A 16,861-nucleotide genomic window follows, 5' to 3' on the forward strand; every position below is an offset into this window, starting at 1 on the left:
CTACCTCTTGGCTTCAACTTGTCATCTAGGAACCATAGTGCCCTGGATACACCTCCTGTCATTCCCCAGGGTGAGGCTGCCATTGAGGCATGCAAGGAACCCTCAGTCTCTGACTAGACTACCTATGGGCTCCCAGTCTCTGACTAGACTACCAATGGGCTCCCAGTCTCTGACTAGACTACCAATGGGCTCCCGTCTCTGACTAGACTACCAATGGGCTCCCCGTCTCTGACTAGACTACCTATGGGCTCCCCGTCTCTGACTAGACTACCTATGGGCTCCCGGTCTCTGACTAGACTACCTTTGGGCTCCCAGTCAAGAGAAAAGCCTTCAGAAGATGCCCAAAAGCTCAGTAAAGTAACTGCTCACCAAAAAGAATAAACAAAATCCAGTTGACATAAATAGCATTTAATTGACAATATACAGAATAGATATACAGCAGTTCTGTATTTTCTCTGTCCTAGCAAACATAGAGTCAGATGCATCATTAAGGGGAATGTGTAACGTAATCAGTTATTTTGTAGAAAGGGTGAGGGAGAGAAAAAGAAAATGAGAGAGAGAGAGACAGGGAGAAAGAGAGAGTTTGTGTGCAGGGTCTGCCGAGTGTGGCTCCCCTGACGGTCGGCTCCCCTCCTCATCGCTCCTCCTTCCTCGCCCTCTTCTCCGTCACTCTATGATTAGTCCAGTCGTCGGTCCAGTGTGTAGTCTGTCTAGAGCAGGATATGGTATTTGAGTGCACGGGGGACCCTGTTGATGACCAGTCTGCCATCGTAGCTGAGAGAGGCAAAGAGCCATGGGTCTGCTGAGGACCACTCTACTGCGTACACACTGTCCTCATGCTCCTCATAGGTAGAGATGATACTGTCCTGCAGGGGCTCCTTGCTCCTAGAACACACACATGTACACAAACACACACTGATTCACACTCACAAATTCATGCACACGCGTGCGAACGCACACACAGTGTGAAAAGGGAGTTGAATATGGAGAGTTTCTATTTTTGAGACGGTAGATCAGCTTTAATACTGCAGACAGATTGTCACTTCCATCAACGTAATTGTCTGCATCATTTCCAATCCCCCATATACAGTGCATTCGGAAAGTTTTCAGACCCATTCACTTTTGACAAATTTTGTTAAATTACAGCCTTATTCAAAATAGATTAAATATAATTTGTTTTCATCATCCCACACACAATACCCCATAATGAAAAAGCAAAAACTTTTTTGTTGTTGTATTTTTTGCTAATTGAGCTCAGGTGCATCCTGTTTCCATTGATCATCCTTCAATCAAGTTGTAGAAACATCTCGAGTCCACCTGTGGTAAATTCAATTGATTGAACATGATTTGGAAAGGAACACACCTGTCTATATAAGGTTACAGTTGACAGTGCAGGTCAGAGCAGAAACCAAACACAGGATTGTGTCGAGGCACAGATCTGGGGAAGGGTAGCAAAAAATGTCTGCAGCATGTAAGGTCCCCAAGAACACAGTGGCCTCCATCATTCTTAAATGGAAGAAGTTTGGAACCAACAAGACTCTTCCTAGAGCTGGCTGCCCAGCCATACTGAGCAATCGGGGGTAAGGACCTTGATCGGGGAGGTGACAAAGAACCCAATGGCCACTTTGACAGAGCTCCAGAGTTCCTCTGTGGAGATGGGAGAACCTTCCAAAAGGACAACCATCTCTGCAGCACTCCACCAATCAGGCATTTATGGTAGAGTGGCCAGACAGAAGCCACTACTCAGTAAAAGGCACATGTCAGCCAGCTTGGCGTTTGCCAAAAGGCACCTAAAGGACTCTCAGACCATGAGAAACAAGATTCTCTGGTCTGATGAAACCAAGAATGAACTCTTAAGCCTGAATGCCAAACGTCACGTCTGGAGGAAACCTGGCACCATCCCTACGGTAAAGCATGGTGGTGGCAGCATCATGCTGTGGGGATGTTTTTCAGCAGCAGGGACAGGGATACTAGTCAGGATCGCGGGAAAGATGAATGGAGCAAAGTACAGAGAAATCCTTGATGAAAACCTGCTGCAGAGTGCTCAGGACCTTAGATCGGGTGAAGTTTCACCTTCCAACAGGGCAAAGACCCTAACCACATGGAAAAGACAATGCAGGAGTGGCTTCGGGACAAGTCTCTGAATGTCCTTGAGCGGCTCAGCCAGTGCCCGGACTTGAACCCGATCGAACATCTCTGGAAAGACCTGAAAATAGCTGTACAGTGATGCTCCCAATTCAACCTGACAGAGCATGAGAGGATCTGCAGAGAAGAATGGCAGAAACTCCCCAAATACAGGTATGCCAAGCTTGTAGTGTCATACTCAATTCCTCGCAGGGAACAGCCTTAATTTCTCAGAACAAGAATAGACTGATGAGTTTCAGTAGAAAGGTCTTTGTTTCGGGACATTTTGAGCCTGTAATCGAACCCACAAATGCTGATGCTCCAGATACTCAACTAGTCTAAAGAAGGCCAATTGTATTGCTTCTTTAAACAGAACAACAGTTTTCAGCTACGCTAACATAATTGCAAAAGGGTTTTCAAATGATCAATTAGCCTTTTAAAATGACAAACTTGGATTAGCTAACACAACGTGCCGTTGGAACACAGGAGTGATGGTTGCTGATTCCATTAAAAGTCAGCCGTTTCCAGCTACAATAGTCATTTACAACATTAACAATGTCTACAATGTATTTCTGATCAATTTGATGTTATTTTAATGGACAAAAAATGTGCTATTCTTTCAAAAACAAGGACATTTCTAAGTGACCCCAAACTTTTGAACAGTAGTGTATTTTTATACATTTTCTTTTATTATTTTCCCCTAACCGTACCACCCCTCCCCTAATGTACAACAGCACGTAGGCTTCTACATCCAGCGTATACACACAGCTGAAGTCAGAAGTTTACATACACCTTAGCCAATTATGATACAGTGAATTATAAATGAAATAATCTGTGAAATTTGTGGAGTGGTTGAAAAACGTGTTTTAATGACTCCAACCTAAGTGTATGTAAATGTCTGACTTCAACTGTTGTACACACATTTTACGGGCTAACTATATTTGACATTAGTTATCTTGTTGTTTTTAGTCCACCCTACACTAAACCCCTCCCTTCTATCTCTGGACACCATCCAATTTTGATTTTTATTTGGACAAGGCTACAGACAAACACACACACACAAAAGGTCTAGTTACATTACTCATAACCTCCACTCATAGTCTCTGGCCTGGTTGTGATAACACCAGGTACAGTACTCCTCTACCCTGGCTTCCTTTACATACAATAGGCTATTTATTGCACTCTCCGAAAAAAAGGGTTTGGCTACAGTATTGTTCCCTGGGGTAGAAAAATATCTAAATACACAATGTACCTTCATAGGTGGACATAAAGATCTCACATGATACTGTTCGGTACGTTTCAGGGTACATGTGTGAATAGTATAATGGTACAAATTATTTTTGTACTCAATATTTCATATATGAAGGTACAATCATTGGAGGTGTGGGTTAGTGGGGGTGTGGCTTTCAGTTAGTTATTTTTGGCCACCTGGGAGGGGAAGTGTTGGACCAATTTACGTGGTCTATGGCAGTGTTAATTAAGTTTGAGCATGTCCGCTGCCAGTTCTGGAGTCTTTATAAAGGCTTGCATAAGAGTATATGACAATAAAGAGCTGTAATTAATATTGCAGTGAGCTTAATGCAACACTGGGGGACCTAGTCAAGAGGCTGGCGTAATGGTTAAGGTGTTTGACTGTCGCTGGACCCTGGTTCCAGTCCCGGTCGGGGCTACTGAAATTGCTACACTGGTGTCAGAAGTGAGATGGCGAAGAGGTGTGTACAAGTGAGGGACTTTATATAGAGAAAAGGAAAACATTTTGCCACTTAAAAGGTACAAACGATGGTACCCTAAAAAGGTAAACACGTTTGGCTCTTTTAAGGTACAAACTGCAAGAGGACAATGATGCACTTCTAACTAATGGTACAATGGACGTAACTACTACAGTGACAAGCGTTTGTACCCCTTTAAGTACAATTTGGTTACTTTTTTTCTGAGAGAACGCATGCTATTCACAATGTGTAGTGACAGTTATTTGGCACAGAAATTGAACCATCACAAAATAGGGCATGGCAAAGAGTTGGTGAAGTTCAAGACCAGAGAACTAGAATCAGAGCACAAACTCTAGATTGAATTGATAAAATAATCATAATGATTAGTAACTGTTGCATTGAAAATCCGATGAAAGATTATGACAGTGGACAGTTATGGTTGAGATTGGTCCAGTATGGCTATAAGGGGGGACAGGTCTGGACAAATATGTCAGAAAGTGGACCTTGTTGACAGTCATGACTAAGTGGACAGATATGTCATAGAGGTTTTGACTTAGTGTCCATACTTGTCGTACTGGTGGTTGTCCTCTCCGTCGCTGAGGTCATCGTCGTCCACCAGGTGACCGAAGGGCTCAGAGGAGATGGACACCATGTTGGACAGAATCACCCTGCTGTCACTGCTGCCGGTCAGCACCAGCTGATCATGAGAGTGGTTGTAGCGAACGCTCCACACCCTGGGTGGTGGGCACACACACACAAAGAGAATCAGTGAATGGGTGTTTTTAATCCATCTATATATCCTCTTTCCTTTTGTCTCTTATCCTTTTGGCTCCTCAATCCATGTACGTGTGTGGTAATTGAGATGGATCTGGGCTTTGTTTCCCTGCTGCTTAGTTTGTACTGCCGTGAGGTGTTGTGTAATTATGGTTAGCTAATAAAGGTAATCATTCTGTAAACTCCTAAGCCGTCCCTCTCCTGCACTCTCTTTTCCTTCTTTCACTTGCTGTCCTTCCCTCCCAATCACTATATCCTCTCTCTATATCTCGGTCTCTCTCTCAAAGCCTAGGGCAGAGCTCAGTGGTGGAGCTCCTCATAGAGAGGGATTGAAGGATAACTGGGCTGTTGACATAAAATCTGGCTCAGCGCACCCTTTCCCTGCGTTCGGCTAATCTTCTTCCCTCCTGAAAAATAGTTCCTAATACCCAGAGCCCCGAGGCCCTCGGAGCACTGCTCAGAAATCACACACTGTAGACTACTATCAGAATGGGATCACATCTACACTGCTCTGGATATATTTGGCCGGTCTACTGTGTGTGTGTGTGTGTGTGTGTGTGGGGGGGGGGGGGGGTTTGGGGAGTGAGAGGGGTTGTAGGGTGGATGTGTGTTTGTGTGTATGTACAGTAATGCAATGTACTTAATCTCAGAACGTATGTTGGTAGCAGCAACAAACTTCTCCACAGTCATTATCTATTCAGCTCACACCAGAGAGAGAAAGAGAGCCAGAGCGTGTCTCCACACACACACACACACACACACACACACACACACACACACACACACACACACACCTGAATACTGCAGTGCACTGTGTTCAGCTACTTATATAGCCCTGAGCACTGCAGCTCATCACAGAATAGCTACAGTAACCCACACCTGAACACGGCAGTGCAATGTAATTAACCATCACAGAATGTATGTTTGTAGCAGCAGCAAGCTTCTCGTCATACAGTAACAACACACACATTGTGACAGGGTCAGTATAAAATAAGCTAAAAGCACACGTATATCAGCGGAATATTACTGTTTTGCAAATTGATGCTAATTGGTAGGAATGTTGTTCATGCTCTCAAATCCAATTTTATTGGTCACATATACATGGTTAGCAGATGTTAATGCGAGTGTAGTGAAATGCTTGTGCTTCTAGTTCCGACCATGCAGTAATATCTATCAAGTAATCTAACCTAACAATTTCACAACAACTAGCTTATACACACAAGTGTAAAGGAATGAATAAGAATATGTACAGTGGGGCAAAAAAGTATTTAGTCAGCCACCAATTGTGCAAGTTCTCCCCCTTAGAAAGATGAGAGAGGCCTGTTCATCATAGGTACACTTCAACTATAACAGACAAAATGAGAAGAAAAAAATCCAGAAAATCATATTGTAGGATTTTTAATGAATTTATTTGCAAATTATGGTGGAAAATAAGTATTTGGTCACCTACAAACAAGCAAGATTTCTGGCTCTCACAGACCTGTAACCTCTTCTTTAAGAGGCTCCTCTGTCCTCCACTCGTTACCTGTATTAATGGCACCTGTTTGAACTTGTTATCAGTATAAAAGACACCTGTCCACAACCTCAAACAGTCACACTCCAAACTCCACTATGGCCAAGACCAAAGAGCTGTCAAAGGACACCAGAAACAAAATTGTAGACCTGCACCAGGCTGGGAAGACTGAATCTGCAATAGGTAAGCAGCTTGGTTTGAAGAAATCAACTGTGGGAGCAATTATTAGGAAATGGAAGACATAAAAGACCACTGATAATCTCCCTCGATCTGGTGCTCCACGCAAGATCTCACCCTGTGGGGTCAAAATGATCACAAGAACGGTGAGCAAAAATCCCAGAACCACACGGGGGGACCTAGTGAATGACCTGCAGAGAGCTGGGACCAAAGTAACAAAGCCTACGCCGCAACACACTACGCCGCCAGGGACTCAAATTCTGCAGTGCCAGACGTGTCCCCCTGCTTAAGCCAGTACATGTCCAGGCCCGTCTGAAGTTTGCTAGAGAGCATTTGGATGATCCAGAAGAAGATTGGGAGAATGTCATATGGTCAGATGAAACCAAAATATAACTTTTTGGTAAAAACTCAACTCGTCGTGTTTGGAGGACAAAGAATGCTGAGTTGCATCCAAAGAACACCATACCTACTGTGAAGCATGGGGGTGGAAACATCATGCTTTGGGGCTGTTTTGCAAAGGGACCAGGACGACTGATCCGTGTAAAGGAAAGAATGAATGGGGCCATGTATCGTGAGATGTTGAGTGAAAACCTTCCATCAGCAAGGGCATTGAAGATGAAACATGGCTGGGTCTTTCAGCATGACAATGATCCCAAACACAACACACTGGGCAACGAATGAGTGGCTTCGTAAGAAGCATTTCAAGGTCCTGGAGTGGCCTAGCCAGTCTCGAGATCTCAACCCCATAGAAAATCTTTGGAGGGAGTTGAAAGTCCGTGTTGTCCAACAACAGCCCCAAAACATCACTGCTCTAGAGGAGATCTACATGGAGGAATGGGCCAAAATATCAGCAACAGTGTGTGAAAACCTTGTGAAGACTTACAGAAAACGTTTGACCTCTCTTATTGCCAACAAAAGGTATATAACAAAGTATTGAGATAAACTTTTGTTATTGACCAAATACTTATTTTCCACCATAATTTGCAAATAAATTCATTAAAAATCCTACAATGTGATTTTCTGGATTTATTTTTCTCATTTTGTCTGTCATAGTTGAAGTGTACCTATGATGCCTCTCTCATATTTTTATGTGGGAGAACTTGCACAATTGGTGGCTGACTAAATACTTTTTTGCCCCACTGTACATAAAAGTATATGAATGAGTGATGGCCGACGGCATAGGCAAGATGCAGTAGATGGTATAGAGTACAGTATATACATATGAGATGAGTAATGTAGGGTATGTAAACATTATATAAAGTGGCATTGTTTAAAGGGGCTAGTGATACATTTATTACTTCAATTTTTCCATTATTAAAGTGGCTAGAGTTGAGTCAGTATGTTGGCAGCAGCCACTCAATGTTAGTGATGGCTGTTTAACAGTCTGATGGCCTTGAGATTGAAAAACAGCTTCTGTCTCTCGGTCCCCGCTTTGATGCACCTGTACTGACCTCACCTTCTGGATGATTGCAGGGTGAACAGGCAGTGGTTCGGGTGGTTGATGTCCTTGATGATCTTTTTGGCCTTCCTGTGACATCAGGTGGTGTAGGTGTCCTGGAGGGCAGGTAGGCTCCCGGTGATGCGTTGTGCAGACCTCACTACCCTCTGGAGAGCCTTATGGTTATGGGCGGAGCAGTTGCCGTATCAGGCGGTGATACAGCCCGACAGGATGCTCTCGATTGTGCTTCTGTAAAAGCTTGTGAGTGTTTTTGGTGACAAGCCAAATTTCTTCAGCCTCCTGAGGTTGAAGAGGCGCTGCTGCGCCTTCTTCACCACGCTGTCTGTGTGGGTGAACCATTTCAGTATGTCCGTGATGTGTACGCAGAGGAATTTAAAACTTTCAAACCTCTCCACTATTGTCCTGTCGATGTGGATAGGGGGCTGCTCCCTCTGCTGTTTCCTGAAGTCCACGATCATCTCCTTTGTTTTGTTGACATTGAGTGTGAGGTGATTTTCCTGACACCACACTCCGAGGACCCTCACCTCCTCCCTGTAGGCCGTCTCCTCGTTGTTGGTAATCAAGCCTACCACTGATGATTGAGTTGGAGGAATGCATGGCCACGCAGTCATGGGTGAACAGGGAGTACAGGAGAGGGCTGAAAACGCACCCTTGTGGGGCCCCAGTGTTGAGGGTCAGCGGGGTGGAGATGTTGTTACCTACCCTCACCACCTGGGGGCGGCCCGTCAGGAAGTGCAGTAGCCAGTTGAACATGGCGTTAAATGCTGAGCTGTAGTCGATGAACAGCATAATGAAAAATTTTTTTTTTACCTTTATTTAACCAGGCAAGTCAGTTAAGAACAAATTCTTATTTTCAATAACGGCCTAGGAACAGTGGGTTAACTGCCTGTTCAGGGGCAGAACGACAGATTTGTACCTTGTCAGCTCGGGGGTTTGAACTTGCAACCTTCCGGTTACTAGTCCAACGCTCTAACCACTAGGCTACCCTGCCGTACAAAAGGTATTCCTCTTGTCCAGATGGGTTAGGGCAGTGTGCAGTGTGATTGCGTCGTCTGTGGACCTATTGGGGCGAAAAGCAAATTGGAGTGGGTCTATGGTGTCAGGTAGGGTGAGGTGATATGGTCCTTCACTAGTCTCTCAAAGCACTTCATGATGTCGGAAGTGAGTGCTACGGGGCGGTAGTCAATTTAGCTCAGTTACCTTAGCTTTCTTGGGAACGGGAACAATGGTGGCCCTCTTGAAGCATGTGGGAACAGCAGACTGGGATAAGGATTGATTGACTATGTCCGTAAACACACCAGCCAGCTGGTCTACACATGCTCTGAGGACGCGGCCGGGAAAGCCGTCTGGGCCTGCAGCCTTGCGAGGGTTAACACGTTTAAATGTCTTACTCATGTTGGCTGCAGTGAAGGAGAGCCCGCAGGTTTTGGTAGCGGGCCGTGTCAGTGGCACTGTATTGCCCTCAAAGCGAGCAAAGAAGTTGTTTAGTCTGTCTGGGAGCAAGACATGGTGGTCCGCGACAGGGCTGGTTTTTCTTTTGTAGTCCGTGATTGACTGTAGACCCTGCCACATATCTCTCATGTCTGAGCCGCTGAATTGCGACTCTACTTTGTCTCTATACTGACGCTTAGCTTGTTTGATTGCCATGCGGAGGGAATAGCTACACTGTTTGTATTCGGTCATGTTTCCGGTCACCTTGCCCTCATTAAAAGCAGTGGTTCGCACTTTCAAATCAAATCAAATCAAATTTTATTTGTCACATACACATGGTTAGCAGATGTTAATGCGAGTGTAGCGAAATGCTTGTGCTTCTAGTTCCGACAATGCAGTAATAACCAACAAGTAATCTAACTAACAATTCCAAAACTACTGTCTTGTACACAGTGTGAGGGGATAAAGAATATGTACATAAGGATATATGAATGAGTGATGGTACAGAGCAGCATAGGCAGATACAGTAGATTGTATCGAGTACAGTATATACATATGAGATGAGTATGTAAACAAAGTGGCATAGTTAAAGTGGCTAGTGATACATGTATTACATAAGGATACAGTCGATGATATAGAGTACAGTATATACGTATGCCTATGAGATGAATAATGTAGGGTAAGTAACATTATATAAGGTAGCATTGTTTAAAGTGGCTAGTGATATATTTACATCATTTCCCATCAATCCCATTATTAAAGTGGCTGGAGTTGAGTCAGTGTCAGTGTGTTGGCAGCAGCCACTCAATGTTAGTGGTGGCTGTTTAACAGTCTGATAGCCTTGAGATAGAAGCTGTTTTTCAGTCTCTCGGTCCCAGCTTTGATGCACCTGTACTGACCTCGCCTTCTGGATGATAGCGGGGTGAACAGGCAGTGGCTCGGGTGGTTGATGTCCTTGATGATCTTTATGGCCTTCCTGTGACATCGGGTGGTGTAGGTGTCCTGGAGGGCAGGTAGTTTGCCCCCGGTGATGCGTTGTGCAGACCTCACTACCCTCTGGAGAGCCTTACGGTTGAGGGCGGAGCAGTTGCCGTACCAGGCGGTGATACAGCCCGCCAGGATGCTCTCGATTGTGCATCTGTAGAAGTTTGTGAGTGCTTTTGGTGACAAGCCGAATTTCTTCAGCCTCCTGAGGTTGAAGAGGCGCTGCTGCGCCTTCTTCACAATGCTGTCTGTGTGAGTGGACCAATTCAGTTTGTCTGTGATGTGTATGCCGAGGAACTTAAAACTTGCTACCCTCTCCACTACTGTTCCATCAATGTGGATAGGGGGGTGTTCCCTCTGCTGTTTCCTGAAGTCCACAATCATCTCCTTAGTTTTGTTGACGTTGAGTGTGAGGTTATTTTCCTGACACCACACTGCGAGGGCCCTCACCTCCTCCCTGTAGGCCGTCTCGTCGTTGTTGGTAATCAAGCCTACCACTGTTGTGTCGTCCGCAAACTTGATGATTGAGTTGGAGGCGTGCGTGGCCACGCAGTCGTGGGTGAACAGGGAGTACAGGAGAGGGCTCAGAACGCACCCTTGTGGGGCCCCAGTGTTGAGGATCAGCGGGGAGGAGATGTTGTTGCCTACCCTCACCACCTGGGGGCGGCCCGTCAGGAAGTCCAGTACCCAGTTGCACAGGGCGGGGTCGAGACCCAGGGTCTCGAGCTTGATGACGAGCTTGGAGGGTACTATGGTGTTGAATGCCGAGCTGTAGTCAATGAACAGCATTCTCACATAGGTATTCCTCTTGTCCAGATGGGTTAGGGCAGTGTGCAGTGTGGTTGAGATTGCATCGTCTGTGGACCTATTTGGGCGGTAAGCAAATTGGAGTGGGTCTAGGGTGTCAGGTAGGGTGGAGGTGATATGGTCCTTGACTAGTCTCTCAAAGCACTTCATGATGACGGAAGTGAGTGCTACGGGGCGGTAGTCGTTTAGCTCAGTTACCTTAGCTTTCTTGGGAACAGGAACAATGGTGGCCCTCTTGAAGCATGTGGGAACAGCAGACTGGTATAGGGATTGATTGAATATGTCCGTAAACACACCGGCCAGCTGGTCTGCGCATGCTCTGAGGGCGCGGCTGGGGATGCCGTCTGGGCCTGCAGCCTTGCGAGGGTTAACACGTTTAAATGTCTTACTCACCTCGGCTGCAGTGAAGGAGAGACCGCAAGTTTTCGTTGCAGGCCGTGTCAGTGGCACTGTATTGTCCTCAAAGCGGGCAAAAAAGTTATTTAGTCTGCCTGGGAGCCGGACATCCTGGTCCGTGACTGGGCTGGATTTCTTCCTGTAGTCCGTGATTGACTGTAGACCCTGCCACATGCCTCTTGTGTCTGAGCCGTTGAATTGAGATTCTACTTTGTCTCTGTACTGACGCTTAGCTTGTTTGATAGCCTTGCGGAGGGAATAGCTGCACTGTTTGTATTCGGTCATGTTACCAGACACCTTGCCCTGATTAAAAGCAGTGGTTCGCGCTTTCAGTTTCACACGAATGCGGCCATCAATCCACGGTTTCTGGTTAGGGAATGTTTTAATCGTTGCTATGGGAACGACATCTTCAACGCACGTTCTAATGAACTCGCACACCGAATCAGCGTATTCGTCAATGTTGTTGTCTGACGCAATACGAAACATGTCCCAGTCCACGTGATGGAAGCAGTCTTGGAGTGTGGAGTCAGCTTGGTCGGACCAGCGTTGGACAGACCTCAGCGTGGGTGCTTCCTGTTTTAGTTTCTGTCTATGGGCTGGGAGCAACAAAATGGAGTCGTGGTCAGCTTTTCTGAAAGGAGGGCGGGGGAAGGCCTTATATGCGTCGCGGAAGTTAGAATAACAATGATCCAGGGTTTTGCCAGCCCGGGACACGCATTCGATATGCTGATAGAATTTAGGAAGCCTTGTTTTCAGATTAGCCTTGTTAAAATCCCCAGCTTCAATAAATGCAGCCTCAGGATATGTGGTTTCCAGTTTACATAGAGTCAAATGAAGTTCGTTCAGGGCCGTCGATGTGTCTGCTTGGGGGGGAATATACACGACTGTGATTATGATCAAAGATAATTCTCTTGGTAGAAAATGCAGTCGGCATTTGATTGTGAGGAATTCTAAGTCAGGTGAACAAAAGGACTTGAGTTCCTGTATGTTGTTATGATCACACCACGTCTCGTTAATCATAAGGCATACACCCCCGCCCTTCTTCTTACCAGAGAGATGCTTGTTTCTGTCGGCGCGATGCGTGAAGAAACCAGGTGGCTGTACCGACTCCGAAAGCGTGTTTCGAGTGAGCCATGTTTCCATGAAACAAAGAACGTTACAGTCTCTGATGTCTCTCTGGAAGGCATCCCTTGCTCGGATTTCGTCTACCTTGTTGTCAAGAGACTGAACATTGGCGAGTAGTATGCTCGGGGACAGATTATTTCACTTGTAATTCACTGTATCACAATTCCAGTGGGTCAGAAGTTTACATACACTAAGTTGACTGTGCCTTTAAGCAACTTGGAAAATTCCAGAAAATTATGTCATGGCTTTAGAAGCTTCTGATAGGCTAATTGACATCATGTGAGTCAATTGGAGGTGTATCTGTGGATGTATTTCAAGGCCTACCTTCAAACTCAGTGCCTCTTTGCTTGACATCATGGGAAAATCAAAAGAAATCAGTCAAGACCTCAGAAAAAATATTGTAGCCCTCCACAAGTCTGGTTCATCCTTGGGAGCAATATCCAAATGCCTGAACGAACCACGTTCATCTGTACAAAAAATAGTACGCAAGTATAAACACCATGGGACCACGCAGCCGTCATACCGCTCAGGAAGGAGATGCGTTCTGTCTCCTAGAGATGAATGTATTCTGGTGCGAAAAGTGCAAATCAATCCCAGAACAACAGCAAAGGACCGACCTTGTGAAGATGCTGGAGGAAACAGGTACAAAAGTATCTATAGCCACAGTAAAACAAGTCCTATATCGACAACCTGAAAGGACGCTCAGCAAGGAAGAAGCCACTGCTCCAAAACTGCCAGAAAAAAGTCTGACTATGGTTTGCAACTGCACATGGGGACAAAGATCATACTTTTTGGAGAAATGTCCTCTGGTCTGATGAAACAAAAATAGAACTGTTTGGCCATAATGACCATCGTTATGTTTGGAGGAAAAAGGGGGATGCTTGCAAGCTGAAGAACACCATCCCAACCGTGAAGCACGGGGTGAAAGCATAATGTTGTGGGGTGCTTTGCTGTAGGAGAGACTGATGAACTTCACAAAATAGATGGCAACATGAGGAAGGAAAATTATGTGGATATATTGAAGCAACATCTCAAGACATCAGTCAGGAAGCTAAAGCTTGGTCGCAAATGGGTCTTCCAAATGGACAACGACCCCAAGCATAATTTCAAAATGTGGCAAAATGGCTTAAGGACAACAAAGTCAAGGTATTGGAGTGGCCATCACAAAGCCCTGACCTCAAGAACTAAAAAAGCATGTGCGAGCAAGGAGGCCAACAAACCTGACTCGGTTACACCAGCTCTGTCAGGAGGAATGGGACAAAACTTATTGTGGGAAGCTTGTGGAAGGCTACCCGAAACGTTTGACCCAAATGAAACAATTTAAAGGCAATACACTCAATTAGTATTTGGTAGCATGTAAACTTCTGACCCACTGGGAATGTGATGAAATAATGAAATCTCTCCACTATTATTCTGACATATCACATTCTTAAAATAAAGTGGTGATCCTAATTGACCTAAGACTTTTTACTAGGATTAAATGTCAGGAATTGTGAAAAATGGAGTTTAAATGTATTTGGCTAAGGTGTAGGTAAACTTCCGACTTCAACTGTATATCTGCTATGTGTTTGTGTGTGTGACAGGTGCCCACCAGTGAGAGTGCTCCTCCAGGCTCTTGACTGGCTCGTTGATGTTTCTCACGTCCCAAAATTTGACCTTGCAGTCGTCCCCACAGCTGGCCAGGTAGTACTGTTTGTTGGGATTGAAGTCAAGGTCTCGAACCAGTTGCCCATGAGCATTCTCTATACAGTAGATCTGACTGGAAAAGAGAGTGAAAGGGATGAGGGGGGAGGAGAGGGGGAATGAGAGAGAGAGAGAGAGAGAGAGAGAGAGAGAGAGATGACAGAAGAAGGTGAGGAGAAGGGTGAGAAAAAGGGGGAATGATTTGAGAGAGAGAAAGAGAGAGTGAACGCCACAGCAACCCTGATGACATAAATCATGGAGAGAAGCCTGTAGTGGTTCTCTACACTAGGTGAAGGCCAGACCGTATTTCCTGTCCTATAAAAGCCTGACGTGTAATAAAGCCAGGAGTCACAACCAAACACGGCCTTGGCTTCCTGGTCCTGCTCGTCCCGGGTGGGGAGAGGTCAGTGTTAAGGCACGAGGAAAGAAATGAGAGAGCAAAGAAGAGAGGAGAGACTTTTCCGCTTCAGATTATGTTCATGTTGTAAACCTACTCTCTTCTCTACTCCTCCACAGGACCCTGTACCCTTCCTCTCATCTCCTCTTCTGTCCTCTCCTCCCCTTCCCCAGTCATTCCTACCTCTCATCCGCTCTTTTCCCCCACTCCACCCCTCCGATCATCTTCCCTCCCTCTCCTGCTGTGATGACTGAAGAGGAACCAGGGCGGTCTATTGAAACAGCGTTAGACCCAATGTTCTCTGCTCCCCTCTCTCCTCCACCAGACACCATCTACCCTGCTGATCTCATTATACAAATAACATGGTAATTAAAAATCTAATTAAAAAGGGAGGGAAAAGAAAATAACCTGAGGGATTCAATGAGATCAGGATGACGGTCTGTAATGGCTCTATGACTATATGGTTTGTAAGATTCTGCCACTGGACCTCAGCAAACTGGATGAGACCACACTTGGACTTCACAGAGGACCCAGACACTGGCAGCAGCTCCTTCCTCTAACCAAACAAAATTACAACACTCTTTAATCTTGTGACTTTAAAATGACTTGAGTGTGTGAAGTCACTTTGCTGTCAAGTGCACAATCTGCTCACCATTGACTGCCTCGGCATGACCTCTGGCCAGGGGTTTGACAGTGTGTGTGTGTGTTTGTGCTGTGTCGTAAACTCTGTCCTCCATGGAATAGGACGCACGAGGGAAATGGAGCAGGAAATTGGGTTAGTTTCGGTGCTTCCAGAATGCTTCTGAGCACCCCACTCCACTCGGCAAATATGAAATGGGGATCCTGAGCAAAGCCTGGCTGGAACCCTCCTCACAAAGTATTAAGGATTATATGCCTTCCTAGCCTAAGCCTGCGGACACAGTGAAACCAAATCGAAACTCATCCTCCTTTACGTCAGTGAGGGCCAGAACAATCTACAACACACACACACACAGTAAAGGGGTTAACATGAATTTGACAGTAATTTACAGGCAGCTCTGTGGCAAGTAAAATTCTGTATTTAATATTTGTGCACAAGGGCAAAACTTTCACTGGGGACGGGGCAGGGGTCATGTCACCCCCACATTCTGAAATTGCATTTTTGTCACCCCCGGTTTTATCATTGCCCTGTGATACAAAAAGAAGTGTCATCGGTGTGTGTAAGGACCATGCGGACACCTCAGAGCAGAGCGGTCAGGTAGGCTGTCTGGCTGTGTCAGCCGGCTAGATTTAGGACCGCCCGGACACCACCACAGAGCGTTTGGACAAGCTGTGGGAAGGCAACGCTTCTGAAAGGCTGGCTTAGAACTGGCAAGGGACAGTTGAACAGATGTAGCTGCTGACGGTGTGTGTGTGTTGCACTCTTTCTCGGAGTTGTAAAAGCAAGCAGTGCAGATACTGGCTACCCTTTAGTTAACTGATATTAGCTAATGTTTCATCCCCTCTCAAATGAGTCAAATGAATTTAGCCAGTTCAGCTCTAGCCATCTGTCAGATGGCGATATGAGGTGGCTATTATTATAGCACTATCTAACAGCTGTTGTGTGTATGGAAATGTTGTTTTGTAACCTTTATTTTGTCCCCTTTCAACAGTAAATTAATTTGGCTAGCTTTCGCCAGTTGATGTTCCGGCATGCGAGAGTTTGCCAAAATGATTATTTTTGCCTCAATCACACTAGACCTGCATCAAACAAGACGAAACCAGCGGCCAAACGATTGAAGACCGATATTCTGATGTTTTTTCAGTGCAATGTGAGATTTTATTATTCAGTATAGCAATGTAATGTTATTGATCTGTCAGTTTCCCTAGCTAATTCTCTACTTTTCACACTGATATAGTAATAAACAGCTCTACGGGCTTCACTGTCAAGCTGCTCAGTCAGTTCACAACACTATGCTCATCATGTCTTAGCACGATCAGATGGTGACAGGTGTCCCTGCAGGGTCAGACAGCCAGGGAAGACCAGTCTACGGAGCTCAGGTGAATTTCACAGTATATTATAACAATATCAGTGAATGGACAAAAAGTTCCATCTTGAGTTGATCGGTAGGTCTACAGTAGCTACATGACAGAAGCTTAAGTTTAAAGCCACAGTCTGGGATCTGGGAATAATTACAATTTCAACTATTGAACCATTGATTCTATGCTTGAATAATATTCATGTGTACACCAAGGTCATTCTTTGTCATGCCTGCCTCATCTTGGCAGGATCTGATGGTGACAGGGGTCTGTACATAAGTGGC

The 16,861-nt window shown here is 45.4% G+C and overlaps 1 protein-coding gene across 2 annotated transcripts in view; it reads right to left on the reverse strand.

Annotated features, from left to right (window-relative positions):
- Positions 1 to 389: 389 nt before the first annotated feature.
- The window catches only part of LOC139384076 (EARP-interacting protein homolog), a 78,498-nt gene continuing 62,026 nt past the window's right edge, over positions 390 to 16,861 (reverse strand). The window contains exons 7-9 of one of the 2 annotated variants that reach the window (XM_071128712.1): positions 14,091 to 14,258; positions 4,400 to 4,567; positions 390 to 885 (exon numbers count right to left, since the gene is read on the reverse strand). In XM_071128712.1, coding sequence (XP_070984813.1) covers positions 711 to 885; positions 4,400 to 4,567; positions 14,091 to 14,258 — 511 coding nt within the window. In that variant the 3' untranslated portion in view covers positions 390 to 710. The remainder of the gene's footprint in view (positions 886 to 4,399; positions 4,568 to 14,090; positions 14,259 to 16,861) is intronic. The other variant, XM_071128713.1, reaches the window with a different exon arrangement.

This window comes from Oncorhynchus clarkii, chromosome 25, assembly GCF_045791955.1.
Source record: "Oncorhynchus clarkii lewisi isolate Uvic-CL-2024 chromosome 25, UVic_Ocla_1.0, whole genome shotgun sequence".
NCBI lineage: Eukaryota > Metazoa > Chordata > Actinopteri > Salmoniformes > Salmonidae > Oncorhynchus > Oncorhynchus clarkii.